We start from the raw sequence: 27,719 nt of genomic DNA on the forward strand, positions 1-27,719 counted from the left end.
TATCCCTACCCTCCAGCATATCTACCTCTCCCCCCAGCTTAGTGTCATCTGCGAACTTGCTGAGGGTGCAATCCATCCCATCATCCAGATCATTAATAAAGATGTTGAACAAAACCGGCCCCAGGACCGACCCTTGGGGCACTCCACTTGATACCAGCTGCCAGCTAGACATCGAGTCATTGATCGTTACCCGTTGAACCCAATAATCTAGCCAGCTTTCTATCCACCTTATAGTCCATTCATCCAATCCATACTTTTTTAATTTGCTGACAAGAATATTGTGGGAGATCATAACTGAAGCTTTGCTAAAATCAAGATATATCACGTCCACTGCTTTCCCCATATCCACAGAGCTAGTTATCTCATCATAGAAGCAATCAGGTTAGTCAGGCATGACTTGCCCTTCGTGAATCCATGTTGACTTTTCCTGATCACCTTCTTTTCCCCCCTCAAGTGCTTCAAAATGGTTTCTTTGAGGACCTGCTCCATGATTTTTCCAGGGACTGAGTTGAGGCTGACTGGTCTGTAGTTCCCCAGGTTCTCCTTCTTCCCTTTTTTAAAGATGGGCAATATATTTGCCTTTTTCCAATTGTCCAGGACCTCCCCCGATCACCAAGAGTTTTCAGAGATAATGGCTAATGGCTCTGTAATCACATCTGCCAATTCCCTCAGCACTCTGGGATGCATTAGATCTGAACCCATGTACTTGTGCATGTCCAGATTTTCAAAATAGTTCTTAATCTGTTCTTTCACCCCCGAGGGCTGCTCACCTCCTCCCCATACTGTGTTGCCCAGGACAGCAGTATGGGAGCTGACCTTGTCTATGAAGACAGAGGCAAAAAAAGCATGGAGTACTTCAGCTTTTTCGACATCATCTGTCACTAGGTTGCCTCCCCCATTCATTAAGGGTCCCACACTTTCCCTGACCTTTTTCTTGTTGCTAACATACCTTCAGAAACCCTTCACATCCCTTGCTAGCTGCAACTCCAGTTGTGTTTTGGCCTTTCTGATTATACCTCTGCATACTCAAGTTTGTACTGACTTCACTAGTGCTTTTTATGTAGCCTGTTATAAAACTAGGCAAATATCTAGATGAGTTGATGTACCCACTGGAATACCTTTGTGTACCCCTAGGAGTATGCATACCTCTGGTTGAGAACCACTGTTGTATATGTATAGTATTCATCTCGAGTCAGCTGCACAGAGTCAGGCAAGTAAGAAGCAGTAATGGCATGAAACAGCCAAGGAAGTTGATAGAGTACAGGAGTTACTCAGCATATCAATATGACTGGTAAGGTCTAGAGTAACTTACTAGAGTAAACAGTGGATTCTTTGTAACCTGAAGTCTTTAAATCATGATTTGAGGACTTCAATAATTCAGCTAGAGGTTATGGGCCTATTATAGGAGTGGGTGGGGGAGGTTCTTTGGGATCATGATGGTCATTTCCAGCCTTAAGCCTTAGTCTTCTTCAAGTGACAGGCTAAGGCAATCAGAAGTGTGAAGAAGATGAGACTGACTTTCAGGACAACTTCCTCTTGGATTCAATAATAGTTAATTATTGAATCCAAGAGGAAGTCCTCCTGAAGGTCAGTCTCATCTTTCCTAATAGTCAATTGGACCTGTACAACTAATAAAAATTCAGCAATAAAACTCACAGTTTAATGGCCACAACTCCAGAAGCAGGGGCATTGGCAGAAATATTTTCTGGCATGAATTTAAAAGAATTAAACAGTGTTACTATTTCCAATTCTTTTCTCTGTGTGAGGTGGTTTCCACTGGGTACAATGCATATTCATTTTATAGATCAAAGGCAAACTATCTCAGGTACCTCTGCCTTTACGCATAAAAGCAAATAAGACACAGAGCATATTTGTTAGCTATGTATGTATTAGCTTATAATTGCTCACAGTTTTCTTGTAAGACTGTTCTGGTATTTATTTGCAGTGTCATGGCTGAGTTCGGAAGACAGGGCAATATGGTTTAGGAGCTATCAGTGAGGGGTGGCCAGTGTGTACTCACTCAGAAGTCTTATTGGAGATGCCTTTCTTGCTGCACTTACTGCAGTGATGAAATGAGAATAATTCATGACTATAAGACAAGCAGCAATTCAGATCATTAGTTAAACAGGACACAACGGGCTAGAAAAAGGAAGGAAAAAGGAAACATCACTTTTCAACATGGTTCATGAGATTGGATTGTAAACACACAAAAAATATCCATCAGTAAAAAACTTCTCCAACATACAATCTGTTTAACTGTGCCATTTAGTAAGATCATTAAAATGAATTCCCTTCACACTGATTCAAAATAGCTTTTTTTAAAATGTTCTTAATGAATGTTTAGTTGACTTAGTTTGGCGAGCCCATTCACAAAACAATGTACAGTGGTTTTGTGCTCTCTCTCTCACTCTTTTTGTTTCTGCTGTAGTAGTTAACCAGCACTGTTCTGAGAGCCGTATACATTTTTGGGGAACATCAACTATTCTGATGCGCACACACACACAAAAAAGGAAGTACCGGTAAGTAGCAGCTCTGTATTGGGTTTATTTAAAAGATACGGAGGGAAAGGGGAAAATAAAATTGTCAAATGAAAATGGACAAAAAACAAACAGTTTGAAACATTTTGAAAGACATTCTTAATTATGCATTATTTAAACCACAGGCTGACATTTTTGTGTTTTTGTTTTTTTTTTGAAAGCTGATAGGATGATTGACATTCTTTGGATTCACTGAAAAAAAATCCATCTGCAAACTTGATATCAAAAGCATGGACCTAATTCTTTCTCACTTCCACCAGTTTTCCAATAGTGTCATTTATATTGATTTCAGTGAGGCTATTCCTGGTTACACTAGTGTGAGACCAGAATCAGTTGCTGTATGTTCTAGAAAATATTTCAAATAGAAATGTATGTGGCTAGTGAAATAGACTTCCTGCAGGACCTAGAATTCATCTTTTCCCCAGGACAAAATATCACTTTTGAAATATTAGTTCAACCGTATCTGTTGACTGTTCAATATTGCACCAGGAAAGAATACAGCTTACTGTATCTAAGGAAGCAGGGTAGAATTCAGAAGTGAAGTTAATGTTACTTGTTACTATCTAATTGCATGCAACTGAAGAAGAAAGTGTAAGCAGTACTAGATGTGTCAGGGTACGTCTTCGCTACCGGCCGTATCGGTGGATAGCAATCGATTTCTCGGGGATCGATATATCATGTCTCATCTAGACGCGATATATCGATCCCCGAACGCATGCCTGTCGACTCAGCGCGAACGGGTGGTAGTGGTGTCGACAGAGGGATGTCGATCCCGTGCTGTGAGGACAGTAGGTAACTCGATCTAAGATACTTAGACTTCAGCTATGTTATTCACGTAGCTGAAGTTGCATATCTTAGATCAATCCCCCCGCCGCCCCAGTGTAGACCTGCCCTCAGTAACAGGGTAAGTCAACAGGTAGGTGAATTTGGACAGTGAGGGTCCCATCAAATTCATGTTCTCAAGTTACTATAAACTGTTCAAATTCCCTTCTTCTGGATTAAAATGTAATCAATGTCTGGACTGATCCTAGTTCCACTCACCTTCTCTGCAATGCATTATTACTCCAGTAGGTAACTGACTGTATGACCTCTGTGTAAACATGTTACGTAGATATCTGAGCCTGTGGTTGATTTTTCTAGTCTATAATGTAGGCAGACGTTTCTCGCTGAAACTGACCAGCACGGAGCTGGTAACCCTTTGTTTCCCTCGGCGGGGACTAAGCCCTGCCTGTAATGGATTTCAGTGCTCCGGCGTCTGGTTGTAACAAAGATGGGGGAGCAAAGCAGGGGATCCTAGTTACTGGGCAGGAGACTTGGCTTCTGCAGCAGCCGTGGCAGGTCAGGCCGGCGGCTCGCTCAGTGGCTGTGTCGGAGAGCGCAGGCGCCAGCGTCCCCGGCCCTGCTGCCTACAGCGGCTCCCGCAACGCTCGCCCTCCGCCTCCTCGTGTCTGTCCCGACAGCGGCGCGAGCCCCGGCAGGACAAGCGTCTGCTCAGGCCGCTGGGTTAGGTCGCAGCGGGACGCGGAGAGCAGCAGCCACGGCCCCGTCCCCACTAGCCCCGTGGCACTGCAGGCGCGCGCACTGACCTTCCTCCCAACGCCGGGCAGAGGCGGGAGCTACCCGCGGTCACGGGCGCAGCACCTTCCCCGCTGGCGGGCAGGTGGGATCCCCGCGTCGCGCACAGGCTCGGGCCGGGACGCGGTCGGTGCAAGGCCGGCTTCAGCCGTGGGCATGTGCTGCTGGGCGCACGTGAGCGCTGGGAAAGTGAAGCCCCGCTGAAGTCACAGCCCCCTGCTAAACGCCCACAGAGCTGCTGGGAGCGGGGTGGGAGGGACCAGGGAGATTGCAGTGGAAGAGCAGAGGGAGAGAGCAGAGTTCAGGCCACGATTAAATAATACAAAGACTAAAATTAGGTCCCTAGCTATTTAGGCATCTTACTAAGAGGCCAGAGCTTCCCCCCCAAGCCCCCGCTCCTCAAAACTCTGGAGGCCCCAAGTATCTCCTGTTGAGGGGTGCTCAGCCATTTGAAAAAACCAACTCAGTATTTACTTGCCGAATTATGGGCATACAATAAATGGCAGCACATAAGTCTGTTTTGGACCCTGGGGTGCCTGAGTCTCTTGAAAAAGGGACTTGGGCTCCTAAGTTAATTTAGGTACTCTTGGAAGTGTCACCCATAGCATAACTTTATTTGCCTGTTTTTGAAAATCCTGGGTTGGGGTGTGGGTTTATGGGGTGCTGAGTGGGCAGAGCGGAAAAGATCTCAGAAAGGGGAGTAGGGAAGTTTGCTGCCCAAGGGGTGGTGGGTGGAAGAGATGCCACCCACACTGAGATGGGAAAGCAGAGACAAGCTGTATTGTGTAGCTGGTCCAGACTTGTGCTTCTGCTAGGCATTCTAGATGCACTCTAGGTGCTGCACCATTCAATATTTAAAAATGATGTGATAGAAAATAATTGCCTTCTGAGTTTATTCTTGAAATATTTATTTTTATTTAATTCTTAGCTGTTGGCAGACTTCTGCCTTGTACTTTACAGACAGCGCGATAAAGCAAGGGCCCTGAGCTGAAGCACTTGCATTATAATTTACACATAATATGATAGTGTGTGTAAATACATCATAGTCAATATATCACATCATACAGGAGGTGGAAAGAGGAGAGCATTTGGAGAGGAGGTTAAAGTGCTTAAAATTTGTTTGTCCTGCAGGGTAAAATGATTAGAGTTGTTTTCAATCCTACACAGGTTTTTTAGTCATGTGGGACTGTGAATGGGTTCCCCAGTCAGCTCTTAGGAGGGCTGGCTGGCCCTCTCTGTAAATTAAGCCACACACACAGTCCACCAAGGTATCTCTACCAAGTGCTTTGTTACTATTTATGCTCTGGGTACATCACACTGTAACAGCAGTTTCATGGAGCCCCCTTCCTGCTCATGGCTCAACCTTTCATGATGCTTGTTTTCTTCTCAGAGCTACCCAGCTGTCAAATTTATTACTTCACTAGCCCCTCAGGCCCTTCTGCCCTTCCAAATCCTGACTACTCTAATTGCTTCCAGTGCCCTGGGTGATCTAGTGACCAGGATGCTGGCTTTCAAAGGGCTCATTTTACAGCTGCCAACAGCACTCTTGTCACAAGGGCAAAGGAGTGTGGAACACAGGAAAGCTCTCATCCTCTGTGATGGGTTCCTGGGGTGCAACCTGGACTCTGAGACCACTGAGCTCTGTCCCACCAGCCTGGGGTATCCCTCTCACACGGTGGTGCTGTTGTTAAGTCACAGACTTCTGGCAGATACTTCACTTACAGACATCCACAGGCAGGGACACACCCGACTGAGTTACATAAATGCTTTGCCAGCCACTCATGAGCCAACAAAAGAGGCTCCAGCAAATTTCCTACAGCTCCCTAGTTTTGCACTCCAGAACTGGACCATATTACACTGGTCAGGCTTCTGAGCAGGGCACGTTCATTACCCAGTCTGCCCTTCTCTCCATGTGGAGAGGGTACACACTAGCCTTTGTACACTGAGCTGAGATTTCCCAAGCACTTCAACCAAAAGACGGTGTTTTAGGTAAAATATAAAATCGATATCTTAACTACAGAAATATTAGTTTAAGTGATTATAAGTAGCAGGTGTACAGATCAAAGCTGGTTACCTAAGAAATAAAATAAATTCACAGTCTGAGTTCTACATCCTAAACAGGATTTGAATCAAGCAGTGTCTCATCTTGACAGATGGTAGAAGCAGGCTACAGACATTCAATACACAGGCTGGGCTCTTTTCCAGGCTGGGACCACCAGCCTTAGCTCAAAGTCTTAGTCTTCCAAGTGTTGAGTTTGGGGGCTGGAGGGGAGGGAGAGGCCCAGTACTAGTTTTATCCAGCTGTCTGGCAAGATCACTGCTTGTGATATGGGGTCTGCCCACATTGGTCACACAGTCTCCATTATCTAGGTGCTCTCTCTGAGAAGTCTTCTGGAATGGCTGCTGGGAAAGTGGATTCCCTTTAATGGGCAATCAGCATATCTTGCTACTCCATTGCTGTACCTGAAAGACTGGTTATGGGTTCCTAACCTCAGAACATATTTCAGTAGCACACATATAGAATAACTTCACATACAATGATAGCACATATGATCCAACAGGATAAAAATGTTCAACAGATCAAAACTTTTAAAGTGATACCTCACAAGGCATACTTTGTACAAAACCTATCATAATTATGATAGTGGTGAATATGGGGATTCCAGGATGTTGCTTTGTAGTACAGAGTGCCATACCCTCAGGTACAGCTGAGCATGCTCCTGGGAAAAGGAGCATTATAAAAAGAGCTCTAGCAGCCCTGGCCGGTGGGAGCAGAGAAGTGATTTCCAGAAAGAGTGCTGTCCTGCAACAGGAGCAGAAGAAGCTCTTGTTGAGGTGATCCAGCTGTCAGTCTTTCTCCCTCCTGCCCCCGGAGATCTCACCCCAGGGGTAGAGAGAACCATGGAGACATGAGAGGATTGTCTGCATCAGCCCTGAGACTTGGGGGGTTTGATGAAATGGAAAATCAGCTATGCCCCATACTGAAACATTGGTTGGAGTGGAAAGCGTCCCAGGGCAAGGTGAACAGAAGATGGGCCAAGAACAGGCTATCCTGTTTTTTCAGGGTCCTGGGCTGGGACCTGATGGAGTGGTAGGGCCCAAATCCCCCTCTCCACCACAGATTCCTCTTTGCCTAGCCCTGGGATGGGCAGGACTACGATATTACCAGTTCAGAAGCAGACTGAGTAGAATCCCCTCTATGGGGTCCTGGATACATTGGGTGAAAAGAGAGACTAGGATGGCCAGCCTGCTGACCAAACTGGCAACCCTGCTACACTGATTTCAGTGGGCTTTATTGGTGCCCTTAGTAGATTTCAGTGCTGTATTATTGAAACAAACTAAAATAAATTACAGAGAATATAGCTCGTTTAATGCTTATCCAAGCTGCATTCATCTATTAAATCTTGGATCTTTTAGCAATTTATTCATCGCCAGTGTGACAAAGTTCCTCCTCTACCTTGATGGGTCCTGTGCTTATTGGCAGATTTGCTCACCTCAGTGATCTTCCCCACAGTCTAGATCAACTCTTCCTGTGTCTGATCAGGAGTTGGGAGGTTTGGGGGAACCTGGGCCCGCCCTCTATTCCGGGTTCCAGCCAAGGTGCAGCCCCTGCTCTAGTCACTCAGGGAACAGAAAACTACTCAGCCAGTGACTAGTATATTTGCCCTCTACCAGACTCCTGCACCGCACTGGTTTGGGTCTGTCACACCAGTTACATACCCTATAAACCACAAATCAAAATGAATGCTTTGTTTACACATTATGTAAGAGTAGTCACTTCTCAGCTGTTCTGATATTTGTTTTTCTATATAGGGTGTATGCTATTTGTAGTAAGTCTTGTGAAATTCGTGAAGAAATGTTGCTGTGAATGTGTAATACCCACATCATTTTAAGGAACAGTATCTCTTTCCTTTAAAAACATTCCCCCCATCATCCTTAAATCCCAAAACAGTTGGACTATGTTATAGTTCCAGTCTCACTTTTCTTTTTAAACTCAAATTATCTTATTAGTTGTGCAAAGGGGCTAGAAAGCAGTGCACTTCAGGAATGCACGTGTGTGTTTTATAATATATATATTTATATATTACACATTACACTCCTTGGATTTAAAGATTGGCTTGGTAGTTTTTTCCTTCTGAGCTGACCAAAAAAGAAGCTGCCCTTGCTATGAGACTGTGCCAAGATTCAACCTACAGTATTTTTGTGATTATTTAAGGTTGTGATTATTTAAGGCAACACTTAATTACTTTTGTAATATGACTTGAACCATTGTCGTTTCTATATCTTAAGGCACATAAATATATCCTAAAAAAAGAGCGGTAATTGGGCTGATTGAGGACACTGAATGTCCTGCAAACTAAATGCCATTCCATAGGAAATATTAGACCATAATTAAACGACCTAGTCCAGCATGCACTGTGGTGTGCCACAGGAAGTGTTAAAATTCACTGAAATTATTTGGTGGTACCTGAGCTAAGCAGTATAGATGTTGCCTGTAGAGAAGGGGCAAGATTAGAGACATCTGTGTACTGATATTTGACCACTAGATGGCAGCTGTGCACTTCATTTTGTGATCATGAATTGAACTAAATAAAAATTCCTGCCAAAATCATGTCTGCTTATTCCACTAGATTGTAATTGCTTTACTGCAGGCAGTGAAACTAGAAGTGAAGTGTCCTGTCTGGGCTATTCTTCTGCCTGCATTTTTATCTTAAGGGTTAATTCCAGCTAGTACCAGTGCCTAGTAGCAGCTGGAACAACTAGAAGTTTAAAATGTGGTAGTATCAGAGCAGCGATACAGATGAAAGTGGAAGTATGACACCAACTTGATCAGATCTTAATAAGAAGAGGACAGGAATAAAATCAGCCCTATTAAGTATCTCTGGAGATTTCCTTCTATCCTGACCTCATGGAAGGTCCTAAATGAGGCAAATTATCAAATTTGCAGCAGCAAAATAGATCTAGCAGACTCTGAAGAACATAAGCTCTCCCTAGCAGTTCTGAGTGGAGTTTGGTCCAGTGTAGGGATGAGGTCTCTTAGATTTGCTGGCTAACTCTGTCCAGTTCTACCAAGAGTATAAAGCTACTAGTGTTGTGACTGCATTGGTAGTGAATCCGTGGGTGACACATGACAGTTGAATCCATCACATTTGTTTTCTCTGCTTGCAAGTTACATTCTTTCCTCCATACCTTTGCCTGTCTTGTCTCTTAAGACTGTAAGGTTTCCAGGGAAGGAATCATCTCTCTATTTGTACAGTACCTATACACTGAGGCCTTAACTTTGTTAGAACCAATGGATGCTACCATAATAGAAACAATAATAGTTCATGAGTACTATGTAATGGAAGGATTCCTTACCCCTGTCCCACACGGAGAATCCCCCGTGCAAAGCATATATGTGGACTTTTTTTTATCTGGGGTTTAAAGATTTGGTCAGTAGTGAGAATTGGTGGGGGCAGAGAAAGTTAAAGGCAAGACTTTTTTTTAAAATAGTGACCATTCCTATTGCTCTCTCCAAAAAATCTCTTTAAAATTAAGAAGACTAGTAAAGAAAGCTCACTCAATACTTCATGCCCATTTTCCATTTGTTGACATGTACAGAATTTGGAAAACATGCTTGTATTATGCCAAGGTGCTTTCCATATATTCCTGTCATAACTTTTATCAAAGGATTTTCCTCGTTACCATTCTCCCATTGTTGTGCTGCAATGATTTTCAGTTGAATGAAGTTGTAAAGCATAGTGGCACAATAGCCTGGTAACTGTGGTGCCGATAACAGATGTCCAATGAAATGCTTAAAATAAAAACAAAAGCAACAGCCTACTTCAGTGCTGTGATAAGGTGCTCTTTGTTTGGACCTATTTGAAGTAACCGGTTTTGTGTCCAGTTGTATGGGAGGACTGACAGCACACAGATGCAGCAGTTGGGTGGCAGGATGTACAGAAGTGGTTTCCACCCTTTTTGTTGGGAATCACAAATAGGGGAAAATGCTCATGTGCAAACTGCAGGAAACACACATTTCTCTTGTACCAGACCCTGGTGCAGTTGCTGCCACCTTTTTATGCTCCATTTTCCATCAAGAATAGGATAGGTTGTGGGAGGGGTATGCTGAGATTGAACAATCAGGGCAAACTGTAAAGAATTGGGCAAGTGGTCTCCAAAACTGGGTGGTGTTTCTAATAATTAGATTCGCCAATCCGGGAACAAAACAGCTTCCACAGCACCTTGCTGGTTACCCAGATTTTAGCCAAAAACACAGTTCCTTCAGAACAATCCAACCTTGGGCTCCTGCCCAGACAGCCAAGTCAAATATAATGAGAATTACTGAAAATCTTGTTCATCATATTAAAAAGTTCTACCAGTCCCAAAGGATTGGACACATTGTCCACCAGGTCAATGAATAGTTCAGACTTTACCCAAATACAAGCTCACAGCCAATTCTTATTAACTAAATTAAGATTTATTTAAAAAGAGTATTGATCATCATATATACAGATCTGAGTAGAATTCTTAGTCACTTTCATAATAGAGATTGTGAGCTTTAGAGTTGCAAATTAGTTCCATAGGTTATAGTCCAATGTCCAATATCAGGGTCATCCAGATTGGAACTGGAGACTTCAGTCTTCAAGCTTGACTCGAGCTTCCCCTGACAAAGCTTAAGCTGAGCTGAGCTAATAGGATCAGGGGCCAAGAGTTTTTTATAGTTCTCTGGCAGCTTCTTGACAGCAGGCATTGCTTGGGTGAAGCACTGTGGCTTTGAAGCAGAACCTCCTATTTCCTATGTACCATTAGTAATTAGCTGCATGGATTACTATAAGGCAACTGCCCATCTCCCACCATTTATAGGTAGTTTCAGGAGTGCAAGTATGGCAGTACCCTCCATACTTCATACCTACAAGAGATTTCTATCTGATATGATGTACCAGAAAGACTTAGGGCTGCTGGATGGCCCCATGCTGGTAGCTCTGCCCTCTGCCCCCACACAGCTTTGTAGCTGTGCCAGAGGACATGGCTGTGGGGGGTGGAGCTGCACTCTGCTCCTTTCACTGCTGCAGCATTCATTTTTAACAGCACAATACATATGCTAACAAACTTAAACAAAGCCTTTGTTTAGGTTCATTAGCATATGTTTTGCAGTTTTAGGTTGGCCAGGACCATGTCAAAGGCACAGGAGTTAGTCATTATTGTCCTCCACTCATGAACAGTGCTATGAAGAAGCTGACTGGAATCAGTATGGGCACAGACCTAAAGGACCTAAGTGGCCTGGTTGACTGGATAAATGAAAGATGCACTTTTGGGCAGCAGCTCTTGCAGTTTTGCAGGCTAGGTAGCCTCTGTCTCTCCATATCTGGCTACATGCCCTTGGAATTTGTTTTCTTTTCCGCATGTGGCACCTCTGTTGCAATTGTTTCGAGATGTGACCTTCATTTTTTTGGAAAAATGTGTGATGATGACCCTGATGTAACAAGATGAATCTAATACCAAACAATAAAACAGGGGTGGGGGGAAGAATGTAGGTCTCTGCCTAGAATAATATACAACGGAGTTCAATCTAATTATGCAACAAGAAAACTCAGCTAACCAATAGTGAAAGAAATACATTTTCCCCTTGTAACACTGGGAGCTATGTTAGACCAAATATAGGACTGAAATACTGGGGGAATTCTTATTGTATAAAAGCCACTGTCTAGGAACAATGCACTGTGCCTGGCTGAAAGAGAACTCAAAGATGAAGGAAGATTCTCCTATAAATCTTTTCTCTTTATATTTCCTCTCCTTTTCTCCATTCATATCTTTCTTTCCTCTCTACTCCTTCCCTTTTCTGTATCTTTGTGTGCGGTAGATGTGATGGTTTTAGGTTTTTTGTATATTGTATCTTTCAATTTTTAGGAATTTTTCACATCTTCAGAGCTCATTGCCTGTTTTGTTCCCAGAGTTGCTTGGTGCCCATAAACCAGGAAACATACAGACTTTGTTCTCTCATGAAGATTTTCTTTTTGTTGTTTTTCATTGTCAAAAAGAACTCATTTGAGGTTGAAAAAATGTATCCTTTGTTCAAAACTCACTCTATTTCCACTATAAAGTGAAATATTATGCTTCCATATACAAAGAATAAAGATCCAACAGATGAAAAATCAATTGCATTTTACAGATGGCCTCAGTGTAAAGATCCAACAGATGAAAAATCAGTTGCATTTTACAGCTGGCCTCAGTGTTTAAGTATTAACCTGAATGTGTGCCCTCACTGACTAGGCTCAAAGGCACAGTCACACCTAAACAGCTAAAAATTAACCAGGCTCTTTTAGGCTAAACGAAGTCATGCCACTCGCTCCATCTATGCTGTTACATAACAGATAACAAAACTCCAGTGGGGCATGGTGCTAGCACATAGAGTCTCAGGTACATGGTGCAATTTTTTTTTTCCAGAATCTCTCTTGGGAATAGTCATGTATATGAAATAGCTGGTACTTATGATTATGCTATTTCTATGCATGTATCATCTTGGTATCTCAAGTTATGAATATTAGCTATGTTTACTACATGTTTGCTCCTGTGGTAATACTCACAAGGTACTTAGCCAGAACATAAAGAGACAAGTCAAGTTGAATGGTCTGTTAAGGAACACTTAGCTCAGAACGGAACCTGGAAAACACCTGTCTACACTTAATGGACTCTTCCTGTGAACATTCTAATTAGAGTATGGGCGATGGTGATGGACATGTAGCTTGCCCATGTGACTCCAAACATCATCATTCATAGTCAGAACAGATTTTCCTTCACTTGGCAAAAGCTAGGAGCCCTGGCATGGGGCAGGGAGGAGCCCCATGGAGGGTCAGGTGAGGAGGTCACATACCCCCCCCGCCCTTGTGTCCCTCCCATAAGTGCAGTAATGGCAAGAAATGATTTCTTCTTGCACCACTAGGTAATTTATTACAAATTTCAAAGAGAAATAAAAACAATGATATTATTACACCCAAGCTTCATCAAAATGTTAATCCCTTTTGATCTTTGAATCAATGTAACATAATGACAGACAGGAACTGTCTGTTTACATGGTTAACATCTGACAAGATATAAGTAACTACATACAATTAGTATTACCTCTAATTCTCTAATAATACAGGTTTTCATTTCAAAGCTCTAGTCTATCTAATGTGGCTTTGTTAACTATGTATAAAGACTAGCCCTAATTACCATTTATAGCAGGGGTTGGCATCCTTTCAGAAGTGGTGTGCCGAGTCTTCATTTATTCTCTTTAATTTAGGGTTTCACATGCCAGTGATACATTTTAACGTTTTTTAGAAGGTCTCTCTCTATAAGTCTATATATTATATAACTAAACTATTGTACTGTAAAATAAACAAGGTTTTCACAATGTTTAAGAAGCTTCATTTAAAATTCAATTAAAATGTTGATCTTACGCCACCAGCCCGCTCAGCCCGCTGCTGGTCTGGGGTTCTGTTAACCTAGGCCTGCAGCAGGCTGAGCGGGGCCTGCAGCGAGGACCCCGGCTGGCAAGGATCCGGCAGCCAGAACCCCAGACCAGCAGCGGGCTGTGCAGGGCTGGCAGCTGGGACCCCAGACCGGCAGTGGGCTAAGCAGCTCAGCTCACTGCGGCTCAGGGGTTCCATCTGCCAGGTCCTGCCAGCCGTAATCCTGGCTGCCAGGCCCCCTCAGCCCACTGCCAGTCTGGGATCCCAGCCCTGCACACATACAGTGGGTACCTATCTTCTCCCTGGTTCTGGCCCATTTTCTTCCTCTCTCTGCACTGAGCTGAGAGTTGGAGTGCACTGAGCACAGGGCTGGGGGTGAAGGGTCTGGCCAGGAGCTAGAATGAGGGAGGGGGCTCAGGGTTGGGGCAGGAGGTTTGGGTGTGGGGCACTTACCTGGGAAGCTCCCATTTGATGCAAGGGGTGCAGGTGGGAATGTGGGGGGGGTGCAGGAGCTTCTGTTTGGTGCTCGATGTGGGGTATGGAAGAGTCAGGATGTGGGGGGTGCATGGGGTGTGGGGGGCTGGGTATGTAGGGGGTGCAAGAGTCAAGGCAGAGGGCTGGGAGCATGTGAAGAGGGTGCAGGTGTCAGGGCAGGGGGTGGTGGGGGCTAGGTATCTGTGTGGGTGCCAGAGTCAGGGCTGAATTCATGGTGGGGGGGTGAAGGAGTCAAGCAGAGGGCTGGGTATGTGTGAGGGGGGTACAGGGCTCAGGGCAGGGGTCTAGGGGATGTGTGGGGCTCAGGGCACAGGCCTGGGGTGTAGCTGTAGGGTTCAGGGCAGAAGGCTGTGTGTGTGTGGGGGGGGAGGTCAGGGCTCAGGGCTTGGTATGTGTGAGGGAGGGTCACGGCAGGGGGATATGCCCCTATTCCCCCCCCTTCCCCAAGGCCCTGCCTCCGCTTCCTCTCTGACTCTGCTCCTTCCTGACCCCCTCCCTCGCAAGGACCATCAGCTTATCGGCCATCAGGGAGGGAGGAATGGAGAGGTGGAGGAGGGGCAGGAACCCAGCATACTACGGGAAGAGGCAGGGGAGCCGGCAGGACCAAGAGGGGAGTGGAGGGAAGAGAAGAGCAGGCTGGGCTGGGCTGGGCAGGGCAGAATTTTTAATGGCACGCTGCTGCCTACCGGGACTCCGGCAGGCAGCAGCGTGCCATTAAAAATTGGCTTGTTTGCCATCTTTGGCACGTGTGTCATAGGTTGCTGACCCCTGATTTATAGACTTCTCTAATATGTCTTTAAAGGTAGAATTTGGTCATTTAGCCTGCAAGTTGCTTAACCCTTTCTGTCTCAACGTCACATCTGGAAAGAGCCAAGAATAGAACCTAGAAATCCAGAATGCCTGTTCCAGAATTTTTCTCAAAATATAGTCTTATTCCAAACTGTACTGATTAAAAAGTTGCCAGTACAGCTAAATATTTTATATAGATTTTTCCATAAAGTCTGATTGTCAACATTGCTCTGAGAGAAAGCCAGAACAGACACTTTCAAATCACATTTTTGTCTAAGCTGCTGAAGCCAAAATTGGATGGAGCAAGGATCAATAATATGTCAAGTTAATATCCTAAATATAATCCTAATATAAATGAAATCTCCTCACGATGTTTAGATAAATGCTATTCCACAGAACCTAAGCCCTGTCATTTGGCTGCATATTGTAGGAGAACAAGAAATGCCATGCAAACTCTAATCTGTAAATCTTCTAGGATATGGGTGCTCACTAATTTGATTTCAGAAGGTGCTATTCCCAGGGCTCAGCCCTTGCAGAGTTAATTCTGGTTCAGTACACAGATATTTCTCTCCCACTGGCTGTTCTTATTCCCATGGTGTTCATAATTTCCATTCCCAGAGGCTTCATATAGATTTGTTAAGGTCTGAACCACACAAGCTCTAAGAGAAGTGCTGTAGGGGTGGGGTTGGTCAGAGGCTGATCAGGACCCAAGCGTAGGCAGGAGCACTTAAAAGTAAACCCACTACTTGTCAATTCATAATGGTCAATGCCCTGAGAAAAGGCATGTTCAAGTATGAATTTGAGACTAGACAAGCTGTTCTATTCCTTCATTTACTCTTAAGCTTGCCTATTCCAGACTCCGTCAGCCACTTTGCCTCAGCATGTCTATACCCTCGTGCACTTTGCGGATTGGAGAAGAGAAAATTCTTTAAAGTTTACCTTCTTGGTTTATCATTAAGCCTGTCACCATGACAAAAATTTACCCTGACTTTAGCATTAGATTTCTTTCATATACATGTACATGACATTATTTTGAAAAATTTCAGCACATGCTGGTGTGAAGTGTAAGGTTAAACACAGATGTCTAATTTGGGGACAACATTCTTCCTTTCTGTATAATCTAATCTGCTGCAAATTTAACTTTTAATTTGAGAGTTGCAATGTTGAACTGATGTTATACATCTGTCTTATTTTACCTTGTCCTCTCATCTCTTAAACTTCTTAATGCTGAGAGCTGGATTTCCTTAGCACACATCCCATGTCCATCTGTGGTGGAAAGGAATTAACTATGGCTTTCTGGGGGCAAATTTCTGTATGCAACATGAATCTGTTATCAACACCATATAAACCCCATACTTTCAGTCCTTGGCATGGACATGCTCTCCAATTATTTCATACTATGCCGTGAGGAAAATAAGCTAAGTTGTGATTCCAGATATCTACTGCAGCTTCTCTAGAGTGTCATTTCTCATCTGCCAAATTTGTATCTATTAGATGAAAGATCATTTGAAAACCTTCATCTGTCAGGGACATTTTAGTGGTCTTATGCATATAACCTAGATCCTTCTATCTATTTTACCTCTCAAGACTAATCTCAGAGGCTTCAATTAAAACACCCAATATCACCTCCGAAACCCCTTCACGGTAGGTCATCAATTATTTATTGGCTACCTATAGTCCTCAGAAGATCCTGACAACAACAAATGTACTGAGAGCGCTATTAATAGTCAACAGTCTCTAGGTTAGTACCACAATTAGATTGTTCGAAGACCTAAAGCACAAGAAAAATCTTTGGGAGGGCCATAAAGGAAAAGATCTCTTTTCAAAGGGCTGCATGTTTCAACAAGGAAAGACTGTCTTAAATTGTTCACCTCAGCATTAAGACCATAGGATAGGAAGGGACCTCCTGAGTCACTGAGTCCACTTTCATGCCCCTAGTATTCCTGTTGGAAGGCATTGGAGGAGACTTTTCCACTCACATCCTAGAGTGAAACCATTCCACTTAATATTCAGCTTCAAACCTTTTCACATTCTGGTGCAGAATTGGAATGACTTCACTGGCAAGTCTCCTGCATAACTGACATATGTGGCCACTGTATGAGAGAGTGTTCTTGTCACTTCCCTATCAGGATTCCTTTACTTCTGCTTTAAGTCCTTAAATATTCCAGATGTGTTATGTAGGTTTCAGATAAAGGATAAATATACATAATCATTTCAGTGTCTAGCAGAGTAATGGCTAAGGATATAGGATTGTAAGGGTGAATTTTGCTCAAAAATACGTAAACACAATGAAGCATATTACACTTTTTGAATGTACTACCAGTAGTATAGGTGCTGACTTTTCCCTCCTTGGGTGCTCCATCCTCACTGTGCCCCACCCCACTCTGTGCCTGCTGCTCGCTCCTCTCCATCTCCCCCAAGAGCCTCCTGCCAGTTGCTCGTTGCACCACTGGCCTGCTTTGGGGGCTCACTAACAACTGATCGGCAACCAGCCCTGGAAGGTCCAGAACCAATGTGGCTGGTGAGTGCGGAGTACCTCCTATTTGTTGTGGGTGCTTGAGCCCTGGAGCACCCACAGTGTCAACGCCTATGACCAATAGGATTGTTAGACTTCTGTATGCTAATTAGTGTGTACCTGCAATTTAGGAACCTGGTTAATATAGTAATGTATATGCAGATCTCTAAGGGAACCTTAAACTCTGGAGTCAGAAGAGAGTCTGTAAGAGACAAGACTCAAAAGAAACTTTCAAACCCTTGCAGGAGAATCTGAGAAAAGAGTGATGTACTTGCTGTACCAACCTTTGCATCTGTTGCTGTCTGTCAGGTCCAAGATAAAATATATCACCTTTCAGAACCTATGTCATGGGCTACTGAAGCCCAGATAATAGTTACTTAAGAGGCCTAAGATTGTGTGACACTGAAAAGAGGGGTAAAAACCTAGCTAGGCTGTGAAATCAAAAGATAAGTATCACTGGGTGAGCTGGTCCTTTCAGGTGTCTGGGGTTCAGCACATTTCTTCAGGTGAAGTCAGTTAATACAGGGGGTTGCATATGAGGGCAGTTTGAGTTCAGTCAGAACAGTGACAGAGGAGTGTAGACCTGGGAGTGAAGTACTGTTAAAGAATGGAATGAACTGTCAGGAAAGTGCCAGTGAGAAGGCATAGACCGAATAACTTTCAGAGGTCCCTAGGCAGATGACTTGGGAGAGATACCTGTGGAGAGCAGGGACCTGCTAGAAGGAATGTCTCAGCAGGGAGAGCTGAGAACATTGCACAAAGGGTGGTGAGCTAGCTAGAAAGATTGGGTAGGAGATCTGTACATATCTTGAACATTAGTTATCAAGCTTCCCAAAAGGTGAATTGACACTGCAAGGTTTTCCTCCCAATAGCATTGACTCTCTGGAGAAGAGAAACCAAGGCAATGACAGAGTGTGATGCTGGATTGGGTAAGATCCTGTTACAGTAATCATTAAGCTACTGAAAAATCTAAATCCTAGATGGTCAGGTAGCCTAAAAAGAGGATAAATGGGTAGAAGGTTGACTTTTTGAGAAAGTGGGGCTTTGAAGTGAAAAAGACATAGTAGGTGAAACTGCATATGAAGTAGGAAAGATAAATAGCTAGTATGTCATGGTAATACAAACCAGCAGAATGTTTTAGGAGCCTAAATGATGCAAGTAAAAACCCAAGAAATTCTGTGGAACCACTGTGACGGTCCAGTTTGTGTTCAGGGCTGCAGTCCGACCAGTGAGAGATTGTGTCACCACTTGCTCTGTAACCCGGAATGCCTTAATGCTTTGAGCTAGAGCTCCTAGCCTGGGCTGGTCACAACCAGCCTGCAAGCATGCATGTCACATCCTGAGTGTCTGCCTAGACAGCCCTGGTCCCAAATTTCTCCCAAACTGTGGCCTCTGCTGGACTGTTCAGAGAGATATTATACAGTAACTCCTTGCTTAACGTTGTTAAGCAAATCCAATTTCCCCATAAGAATTAGTATAAGGGGGGGGTTAGGTTCCAGGGAATTTTTTTCCACCAGACAAAAGACTCAAAGTACATTGCCTTTTTAAGTTGATCAGCAAGTTGAGACAGTCGTTGCTGCCAGAAAGCTCCCTCCTGTGTCCCCTGCTGCTCTATGGAGATGGGGTAAGTGGGGGGAGGACAGGAGCAGGGGAGAGGAGGACACCCTGACATTAGCACCCCTTTCTCCCCCCCACCCTGCCCAGCAAGCAGGAGACTCCCGGGAGCAGCTCCAAGGCAGAGGGTGGGAGCAGAACATGGCAGTGGAGGGAGGGACAGCTGAACTGCTGGCTATTGATAGCCTGCTGGGAGGCTGCCGCACATTGAACTTAGTGGAGTGGGGAGCTGATTGGAGGGGGCTTCCAATTCACCCTGGTTCCAAGCCCCCACCAGCAAGCTCTAATGGGCTGCTCTTTCTGCAAGAAGTGGACAAAAGAGGTGGCTGCCAAACAATGTTATAAGGGAGCATTGTTCAACTTTAAGCAACCATGTTCTCTAATTGATCAGCAATGAAACAACATTAACCAGGATGACTTTAAGTGAGGAGTTACTGTAGTTAATTCCTCTAAAAAGCAAACATGTGACAAGTTGTTAATTCAACTGGAGTAAATATACCCTTACTATAAACCAACTCATCACTGTGTTTAAATGGAAGAATAAAACCAATATATTAACAATAGGACATCGGTGAAGTGATGCCACGTAAAATAAAGTTAGCAAGAATTACAAGTGAAAACCTACATCTACAAATCTCTTTAAAGCTTAATCTAGCAAGTACTTCTCTTTACCTCTGTCTAGAGCTCTGTTTTCTTGCTGCTTGCTTGACTCTTCACATCTTAGCTTTCATGAGTTTTTGCTTTACAATTCTTCTCTTTTCCACTGCTGGCCAAATAGTATCACCAATCCATTCTTCCCTTTTAGGTTTTGGTGATAGAGCTGTCTTTTCACTTTCTAGACAGCATGCTGTGATTTCCCACAGAGTATCAACCTCTTGGTTTTCTTCAGTTAATGCTGTTAGAACACTGAACCTATTCTTCACTCCAGGCTGAAAAGCATTTTTTGTGCTTGTCTTTCAATTGTGCGCTATTGATGTGCAGTTGTCTTTTCACCTTCATCTTGATTGTGAATGCCCTACTCTCACTTGTGAACAGTGATGCACAGTAACAACCATATTAATTAGTAAACTTTTAGAACCACTCTTCAGTTAAGATTCCTCATCTGCTACAATAGGGAATTGGAAACTTCTCCTTAAGTATTTTTTTCTCATATTCCTAGGGAAATGGCAAGGGCTGAATCCCATGTTTTAAATTTACCTTCGACATCCTCTCTCACTTGGTGTTTCACTTTCGGGGTGTGTGTGTGTGTGTGTGTTAAAACAAACACTCGAAGACTTTATTTGTTTTAATGGTAGGAATTCTACCTGTGTTTAATGGGGGAACTTGCTAGAGAAGCTGTGTAAAACTGTCAGGATTCATTCTCATATCTTAAAAAAACTTCATGTGGACTAACAGTTATTTGCAGATACACTTGACTAGTGGATGCTTAATAAATTAGGAGTGAAGTCCTGGCCCTATTGAAGTCAATGGGAGTTTTGCACTGACTTGATTGTGGCCAGGTTTTCACCCAAGGTTTTCAAAGACTTTCTTTTGGGGGAGAAAGCTAGGAGACTATCATAGTATTTCTCTATCATAGTATTTCTCTATCATTAAGTATCATGTATATTTGGCATGATCAATAAAAAAAACCCCAGGAGACTGACTTAAGAATGGATTTAGTAACAAGATACTCCAGTTCAGCATGTCAGCAGGCTTGCACTCGAAGCTGAAGATCAAGGGTATTCATTACTATGGCAATGTGGTTTTGGTTCAGTGAGCACTACCTCTATGAACTCGTATAGCATTCCCTACTAACCATTAGACAGAATGGGATTAATCTAAACAGAGTCAAGTATAGCAGACTATTATGGAACAAGGCTAGGGTTCAAGGCTGGAATCTATGATTCTTGATTTCTGTTCTCATTCCTTCTAACAGACCTACAATGCATCCTTGCGTAATGCATTGATTGGTAGAATTTTCAAAAGTGCCTAATTCCGATTTTTCCTAAGTGACTTTGGCATTTAGGAGCCCTTTCAATGGGACCTAAGCTCCCAAGTCACTTAGATCCTTTTGAAAATGGGATGTTTGCACTTCAATTGTCCCTCCTGTAAAGTGAGTATATTTCTACCTACCAAAGGTAAACAATTTTCTACCAGATGTCACAGAGTCTGAACTGTCCACACTGCTTCTCTCAGGAAACAGTGATTAATACGGTGAGCAGAGTCACCGGAGTAAATGAGCATGTCACAGGGAAAATGGGGCTATTCACACCTGTGCCATAATTAACTGCTTACCAGCCACAGGGGGAGAGGGCTAATGGGAACAGGTGTCAGCATGGTGGGCACCAGGGCCTTGGAATAAAAAATCATTGGAAGATGTGATAAGAACCACAGGGAACAGATTAGGCTCCCAGGTTACCCCAAAATCTGATCTATGGCACCCCTGTAATGGCCTGCCTGTACCAGTAAACCAATTGCCAGTTTTTTTCTGCATTAGTAGTAGGGAGGTGGCCAGCCCTAGGGAAATTAGCAGGGTTTTATTAGCTGGTTTCCCTCCAACTTGTGGAAAACTCCCCAGAACGAATTAACTCTTAACCCTTGGGAGGACATCAGGGCCGGTGCAACCATTTAGGCGAACTAGGCGGTTGCCTAGGGCGCCAAGATTTGGGGGCGCCAAAAAGTGGCGCCCCCCCAAATTTTTTTAAATGGTTGCAGCTGCTGCTGTTGGAGGGGCTGAGCTGCTGGCAGCAGCAGCTGCCTGCTGCTGGCAGCCCAAGGTGTCCCCCGGGTCAGGGCGCCGCTGATCAGCACGCCCCTGAGGTCAGTGCACCACTGCCGCAGCCCGGCAGCCCAGAGCGCCCCCCGCCCCCGGGGTCAGCGAGCCGCCGCCGCAGCCCAGGGCTAATTTTACATGCTTGGTAGAATGTCACTTGTCCAAGGCAGTTACCATTGTATCTTGTCAATTTATAGAAATTCTCCATGGATATTTTTGGCATCCTGCAATACACATTCTTTAAACTCCCCTTGACATATTTGGTCACTTCAAAGGCCTTTCCTAAACTTCAAAGGATACCTTTTTGAAGTCTTATAAGTTTTGAGCTAGCTAATAGGATTTTCTCCCCGCTACTCCAGTGGACTTAAATAGCCTTTGTGGAAAATCCGTTCTTCTAATATTCTAATAACTCTTCCCTTGGGGAATGTTCCTGTTTAGAAAGCTGGAAGTTTCTTCAGAAAGTGCGCTATAATAATATGGAGAACAGTATGGTGATATGTGTTCAGAGGCCAAGACTCCATTTTAACAAACAAAATCTGTGCTTACAAAATCTGCAGTTACAACTCTGAGGAGTTGAGCCTCTAATGACCCAAATTACACTGTAAAACAGGTAGTAGGAGGTAAAAATTCTGAGATTTGCATTTGTAACTGAACTGTATGTGGAAAACATTTGGTATCACAAAAGTAAGAGGTTGACCATTTCAAAACTTCTTCCTATAACTCTGAAAGAAGGTACACTTGTGTTTTGATCCTTCCCCTCTAAAAGCTAAACAGGAAGGATGTATGCAGGATGTTTCTTAATTTATAAATGTAAGATAAATGGATATGTTAGTTGTAAATTGATTGCTTCCCTGTAGGAGTTGGCACTGGTTTAATCAGTTTAAATACTGATTTTATTAAACTTCCTTCACAGACAAGGCTTTCATCACATCTGTGTGGAAAGTGAGCTGGGTTTATTGCCCCCCCCATCCCAATTTTGATAGAAGGCTACATATGCCCCACTTCTATAGCAGGTCAGCAGGCTATATGGTACTGTTACATCGAATATCTGGCAGAGAGAATAATCTGCCAGCTGTCGTATCTGGGTGTAGCCCACTCACAACTTGTGAGCAGGTTTACCAGATCTTATAAAGCCTGTAATAAACTTGCAGTCCACTAAGGGTGCACCTACACTGGAATAAATGATCATGGCACAAGGCTTCTGGCCTAGATCTGCTGATTCAGGCATGGCTGCAGATCTGTAAAACTTCTGTGTAGATGTTCAGGCTTGACTTGGAGCCTGGGCTTGAGTTTTTCCTCTCCCCTTTTGAGGTACCAGAGTTCGGACTCCAGCCCAAGTCTGAACAGCTACACTGCAATTTTACAGCCTTGCAGTCTGAACCCTGAAAGCCAAGTCAGTTGCCCCAGGCCCGTTACAGGTGTTTAATTGCTATGTGGATGTCTAGGTTAACTGTTGCATCTTTCTAAAGCTGTGCAGAGGATGGAAATGGTGTTTCACAGAGGACTTCAAAATGCGGATTAGAATTGGAATAAAACCTGAACATTTAGAAATTCTCTGAAGGAAAGTTTAACATTTGGGGGGAAGGGAGGGTTCATTTTGAAAAGTCGAAATGACACATTTAGACTTCAACTTTTAAAAAATATACAAAATAAATGACTTCATTTCAAAACAAAATTTTAAATGTCCTACAGTGCTGTTGGAGTTCCTTACTTTTTACATCTGGAATAAAATGTCACCAAAATCAACATGATTGCACATTGCATTTTGACTTCAATACTGTTGTTTTTTCCAGTGGAAAATGGCTTCCTCAATCTTTTCTCCCCTTTTTGACCAGCTCTCATCTCTGCTCCCCCCAGGATATACTTGAGTCTGGAAACTTTCCTAGTAAATTCCCACGAAGTTATGAAAATTCACCCAAGAAGCTATTTCTTTGACAGAGGGTTTAAGTTGTCCATGAACAACTTGCCCCCTTTTGTTCTTTTCCTATTAACATCACTGTAGCTGGTAGTGGCCATCTTAGTCTTCTCTTCTTCGTGCTCTAAGCAAGATGAGAAAGGTTGGGTTTGGTTTCTTTAGCCCTTCAGACTGGACTACTGTGCTCTTATTAACACTTTCTCACATGATTGTTGGCTGCACTCTATTCAGATATGCCAGCCCCAGACTTGTCTGTACAACCTCTATGATTCTCCTAATAAATATGACATTGACCTGTAACTCATGCAAAGGTAAACTGGATAAAATCCTTTAACTTTTTGGGTTTTCAAAACTCTTCTGGGCTACTCTGAGAGTTTAAGTGGCAACCTTTTGCTGGCCCTCTGCCTAGGAGTGAATTTGACAAGATACAGATTAGGGTAGTGTCTGTATTTATAGTTAGGCTACTGATGCAAAGAACTACCAATACACATTCTTTATAGTATAAGTGATCTCAAATTGGAGTCGAGAATAAATTCTCTACTCCTTCACCTTTATATTTTATGCTGGCTCGCAAGTATCAAGCATTGATAACCGTTGATGACAGGATGCTGGATCTGATGGATACTAACTTGTCCTGATAGGTCAGTTTCTGTTGTATGCCACTCTACCTAGCTCTGTCAGGCCTCTCTTCTCCAAGCCTCAGAATTTAAATAATTCCATTTGAGCCTGTTAATCCAAGATTACCAATCAGATTAATACATCACTATACAGAAAGAATAGATGCATTACCAGCTGCCTATGACTATATCTATGCTGCAATTAGATACCCTCAGCTGGCCTGTGCTGGCTGATGTGGGCTGCAGGGAGGTTTAACTGAATTGTGGACTACTGGGCTTAGTCTGGTCTGGAGTCCAGGCTCTAGGACCCTACAAGGGGAGAAGGTCCCAAGGTTGAGGGTGCAGCCTGAACCCAAGTGTCTGCACTGCATTTAAACAGCACTGTAACTGAAGAAGCCTAGGGTTGCCAACTTTCTGATTGCAGAAAACTGAACACCCGTGCCCTTTCTTGAGGCCCTGCCCCCGCTTACTGCATTCCCCCCAACCCAAATTCACTCACTTATTTTCACCGGGCTGGGGTGCAAAAGGGGTGAGAGCTCCGGGGTGTGGCTGGAGATAAAGAGTTTGGGGTAAAGGAGGGTGCTCCAGACTGGGGCAAGGGTGTAAGAGGGGTGCAGGATCTGGGAGGGAGTTGGAGTGCAGGAGGAGGCTCAGGGCTGGGGCAGGAGGTTAGGGTGTGGGAAGGGGATTGGGATGCATGCTCCAGGTGGTACTTATGTCAGCTTCCAGCCAATGGGCACTGTGGAGCTGACGCTTGGGATGACCCCTTAGGTGCAGGCAGGGACAGTGCGCAGAGCCACCCCTCTGGCCGTCCCTGCACCTGGGAGCCAGAGGGACATGCCAGCCGCTTCTGGGAGCCATGCGGAGCTGGCTGTTGTGGCCAACCAGAATTTTGGTGGCCCTATCAGCTGTGCTGACCAGAGCTGCCAGGGTCCCTTTTTGATCGGGCATTCGGGTTGAAAACCGGACACCTGGCTACTCTAAGCAAATCATGGTATCTAATTGCAGTGTAGACATAGATGATAGGATGCTGGCAGTTTGCATTCCCCACCCTGACTTCTGTCATTTAGGGGGGTAACACAGATTTTTAGAGGGAAAAATGGCTTTCCACAACTAATTTTGTGTTCTGTTTTCCTAATTACTAATTTTTTAATGACCCTCAGTGATAACCAACACATTATGATTTAACTACCTTTCAATGGGTCATTATTTCATCCATTGCAGAACCCATCTGCATTAACAAGTGTCCCTTGTCAATCACCTAATTCTATTTCTAACATGCTTCTGCAGAGACACCATTTATTAGTTTGAGGGATCTTTTTCCTGAGTTCCCTCAGACCTAAGATGCTGAGGATAATTAGCTATAGCCCAACACTCAACCACATTAAATTCCTGAATACAGGTCATTCGCAGGAACCAATGCTCTGGGCCTTAGAAATCAGACGTTCCTTTTTAATACTGCAAAAGATTCTGAAAGAGTAGTTAATGAGAATGATTTTAATATATAGTAAAAGGCTAAAAAGGTTAATATTTACTAACAAGTACTAGCACCTCCCTTTTTCTTCTTCAAGGCCTCTTGTACCATATGCAATTAATATAATAGGCTTGAGATACAAAGCTTGGCTCCAACATTGGAATCAGGGATTTGGCATGGGCCAATCTCTATAGAGGGAGTGCAGTTCTGACAACTATGAAATGAAGTTGGTCAATTAAATTTGCTGGCTGATTTCTCCTCTACCTAATTCATATATAGCAGCATAGATTCAGTGGCTAGAAGGAAGCTGAAATAGTCTTGTAGGCTAGTCCTTTCAACAGTTGTCATTGCTAACCAGCCAGTCCTATATTATCAAGTTTCAAGTCTTGGTGGTGGGACTAAGAAAATTTTGTCAACAGATTTCCTTCCTCTGCTGGATGCTTTTGTTTTGAACCATATTGTTAACTAGCTAGGTCCCAGCTACATGTGAATCTTCTCTCCTGTGTCTCTTTCCTCTACCCAGCTGTGTAAAAGTAGTATTTAAGAGTTAAAATGAAACTTCTCAAGCTGGGGAAGCCAGTCAGACATGGCAAATGGAGGCTGAAGCATCATTTTTATGGGGATGATTTACAGCCAGGTCACATACCTTTTAAAGTAATCTCAAAACACAGCTGTTATTTCAAGGAGTTCATTCATGTTGCCCACAATTGACATGTCCTTTGTTTTCCAAATGTGCTTCCCCAGCGTATCTATAAAAGCTTTGCAAACAATAGCTTGTTTCGATTGAGGGAAAGTGTCTTAATAATTTGAAGGAAATTGGATTCACTAGCAAAAAATTCTAAACTGTTTATGGTTCAGACCATCCCATGTGGCTTACTTTCCTACATCCTGACAAAGGGTTTTAAATCCCAGATCCCTAAATTGGAGCCTCAGAGCCTTAAATGAATAACCCATTATAATTCTAGAACATTTATAATGTCTGAGCATATAATGTATCAAATGTATAAATTCGTTTTCTGTACTGATCATAGATTATAACTGTTTACAATATGTGGAAAACCTAATCTGGTCTCCATTACATTAACTGCATTATTCCACTTTAGTCTCAGAAATATGCAGCCCGGGGTTTCTAGCCTTCCATTTTTACTTAGCAACAAAACTGTTTTAATTCCCTCTGATATTACTGAATATTTATAATGCAAAAGAGATCATGAGGCTCCCTCTCACCTTGTTCATTGGCATCTTTTGTGGTGGTGTTTTGGCATTTCTAAGAACTTTTTTGAAGTTTAATTTTAATTGACGTAGTCAGTGTCTCACTTGCTGGCAATGAAACGTGAACCGGGAGATTTTTCTTGCCCTCCCAAAGTCAAAGGATTGATACTTTCATCTTATTCCCGTTCTTGTGCTATCTACAAAGCACCGATTGCTTGTCATCATAATCCTTAGAAGTATCAGCAAGTCTTTTGATGTGACACACATTGTTGTAAAGCAGTGTGATTACAACAGGGTTGGCCCTAGTCCTGTGCCCTGTTTGTCTAGCATGTAGGTGCGGATGATGCCCCCATTTCCTTATTGCACCCAGGGAAGAGGAGTACATGTATAGAGTAACACTATGATGATATAACAGTTGTCCCTCCTCTTTCCTGTATCCATCTATTTGTTTGTTTACTATCCCCACGTCATATTAAAATGTCACATCTGGATTTAGATTGTTAAACTTTTTGAGGCAGGGACCATGGGTGAAATCCTGGTCCTGTCTCAAGGTGGCCAGCCACATTAAGTGAAGTGGGTTCAGCTTCCCTGTGCCAGCATAAGTGCATCCCAATTTCTGCTGATTAAGAGGAGCGGGGCACCATCTGGGACTGATAAGAGACTACAATTGGGAAGGAGATCCCTGAAGGGAGTTCCCTAGGGAAGACTGAGGGTAGGAGACCAGTGGAGGGGCTAACCTGCTGATCTTTTCCAGACAGAGGTTTGGAAGCCAGGAAGAAGGCTGGATAGC

The 27,719-nt window shown here is 43.5% G+C and overlaps 1 protein-coding gene and 1 long non-coding RNA gene across 6 annotated transcripts in view; one reads left to right on the forward strand and one right to left on the reverse strand.

Annotated features, from left to right (window-relative positions):
- The window catches only part of LOC116838450 (kynurenine/alpha-aminoadipate aminotransferase, mitochondrial), a 28,809-nt gene extending 24,541 nt beyond the window's left edge, over nt 1-4,268 (reverse strand). Inside the window, exons 1-2 of one of the 5 annotated variants that reach the window (XM_075066373.1) lie at nt 4,124-4,268; nt 2,021-2,089 (exon numbers count right to left, since the gene is read on the reverse strand). In XM_075066373.1, the coding sequence (XP_074922474.1) occupies nt 2,021-2,087 (67 nt within the window). In that variant the 5' untranslated portion in view covers nt 2,088-2,089; nt 4,124-4,268. Of the gene's footprint in view, nt 1-770; nt 1,487-2,020; nt 2,140-3,838; nt 3,969-4,123 lie in introns of those variants that run through there. The other 4 variants (XM_032803655.2, XM_075066372.1, XM_075066374.1 and 1 more) reach the window with 4 other exon arrangements.
- Nucleotides 3,969-27,719, forward strand: part of LOC142046892 (uncharacterized) — an 80,639-nt gene continuing 56,888 nt past the window's right edge. The window contains exon 1 of the long non-coding RNA XR_012655969.1: nt 3,969-4,040. This is a non-coding gene — a long non-coding RNA (uncharacterized LOC142046892). The remainder of the gene's footprint in view (nt 4,041-27,719) is intronic.

This window comes from Chelonoidis abingdonii, chromosome 5 (genome assembly GCF_003597395.2).
Source record: "Chelonoidis abingdonii isolate Lonesome George chromosome 5, CheloAbing_2.0, whole genome shotgun sequence".
In the NCBI taxonomy this organism is placed as follows: domain Eukaryota; kingdom Metazoa; phylum Chordata; order Testudines; family Testudinidae; genus Chelonoidis; species Chelonoidis abingdonii.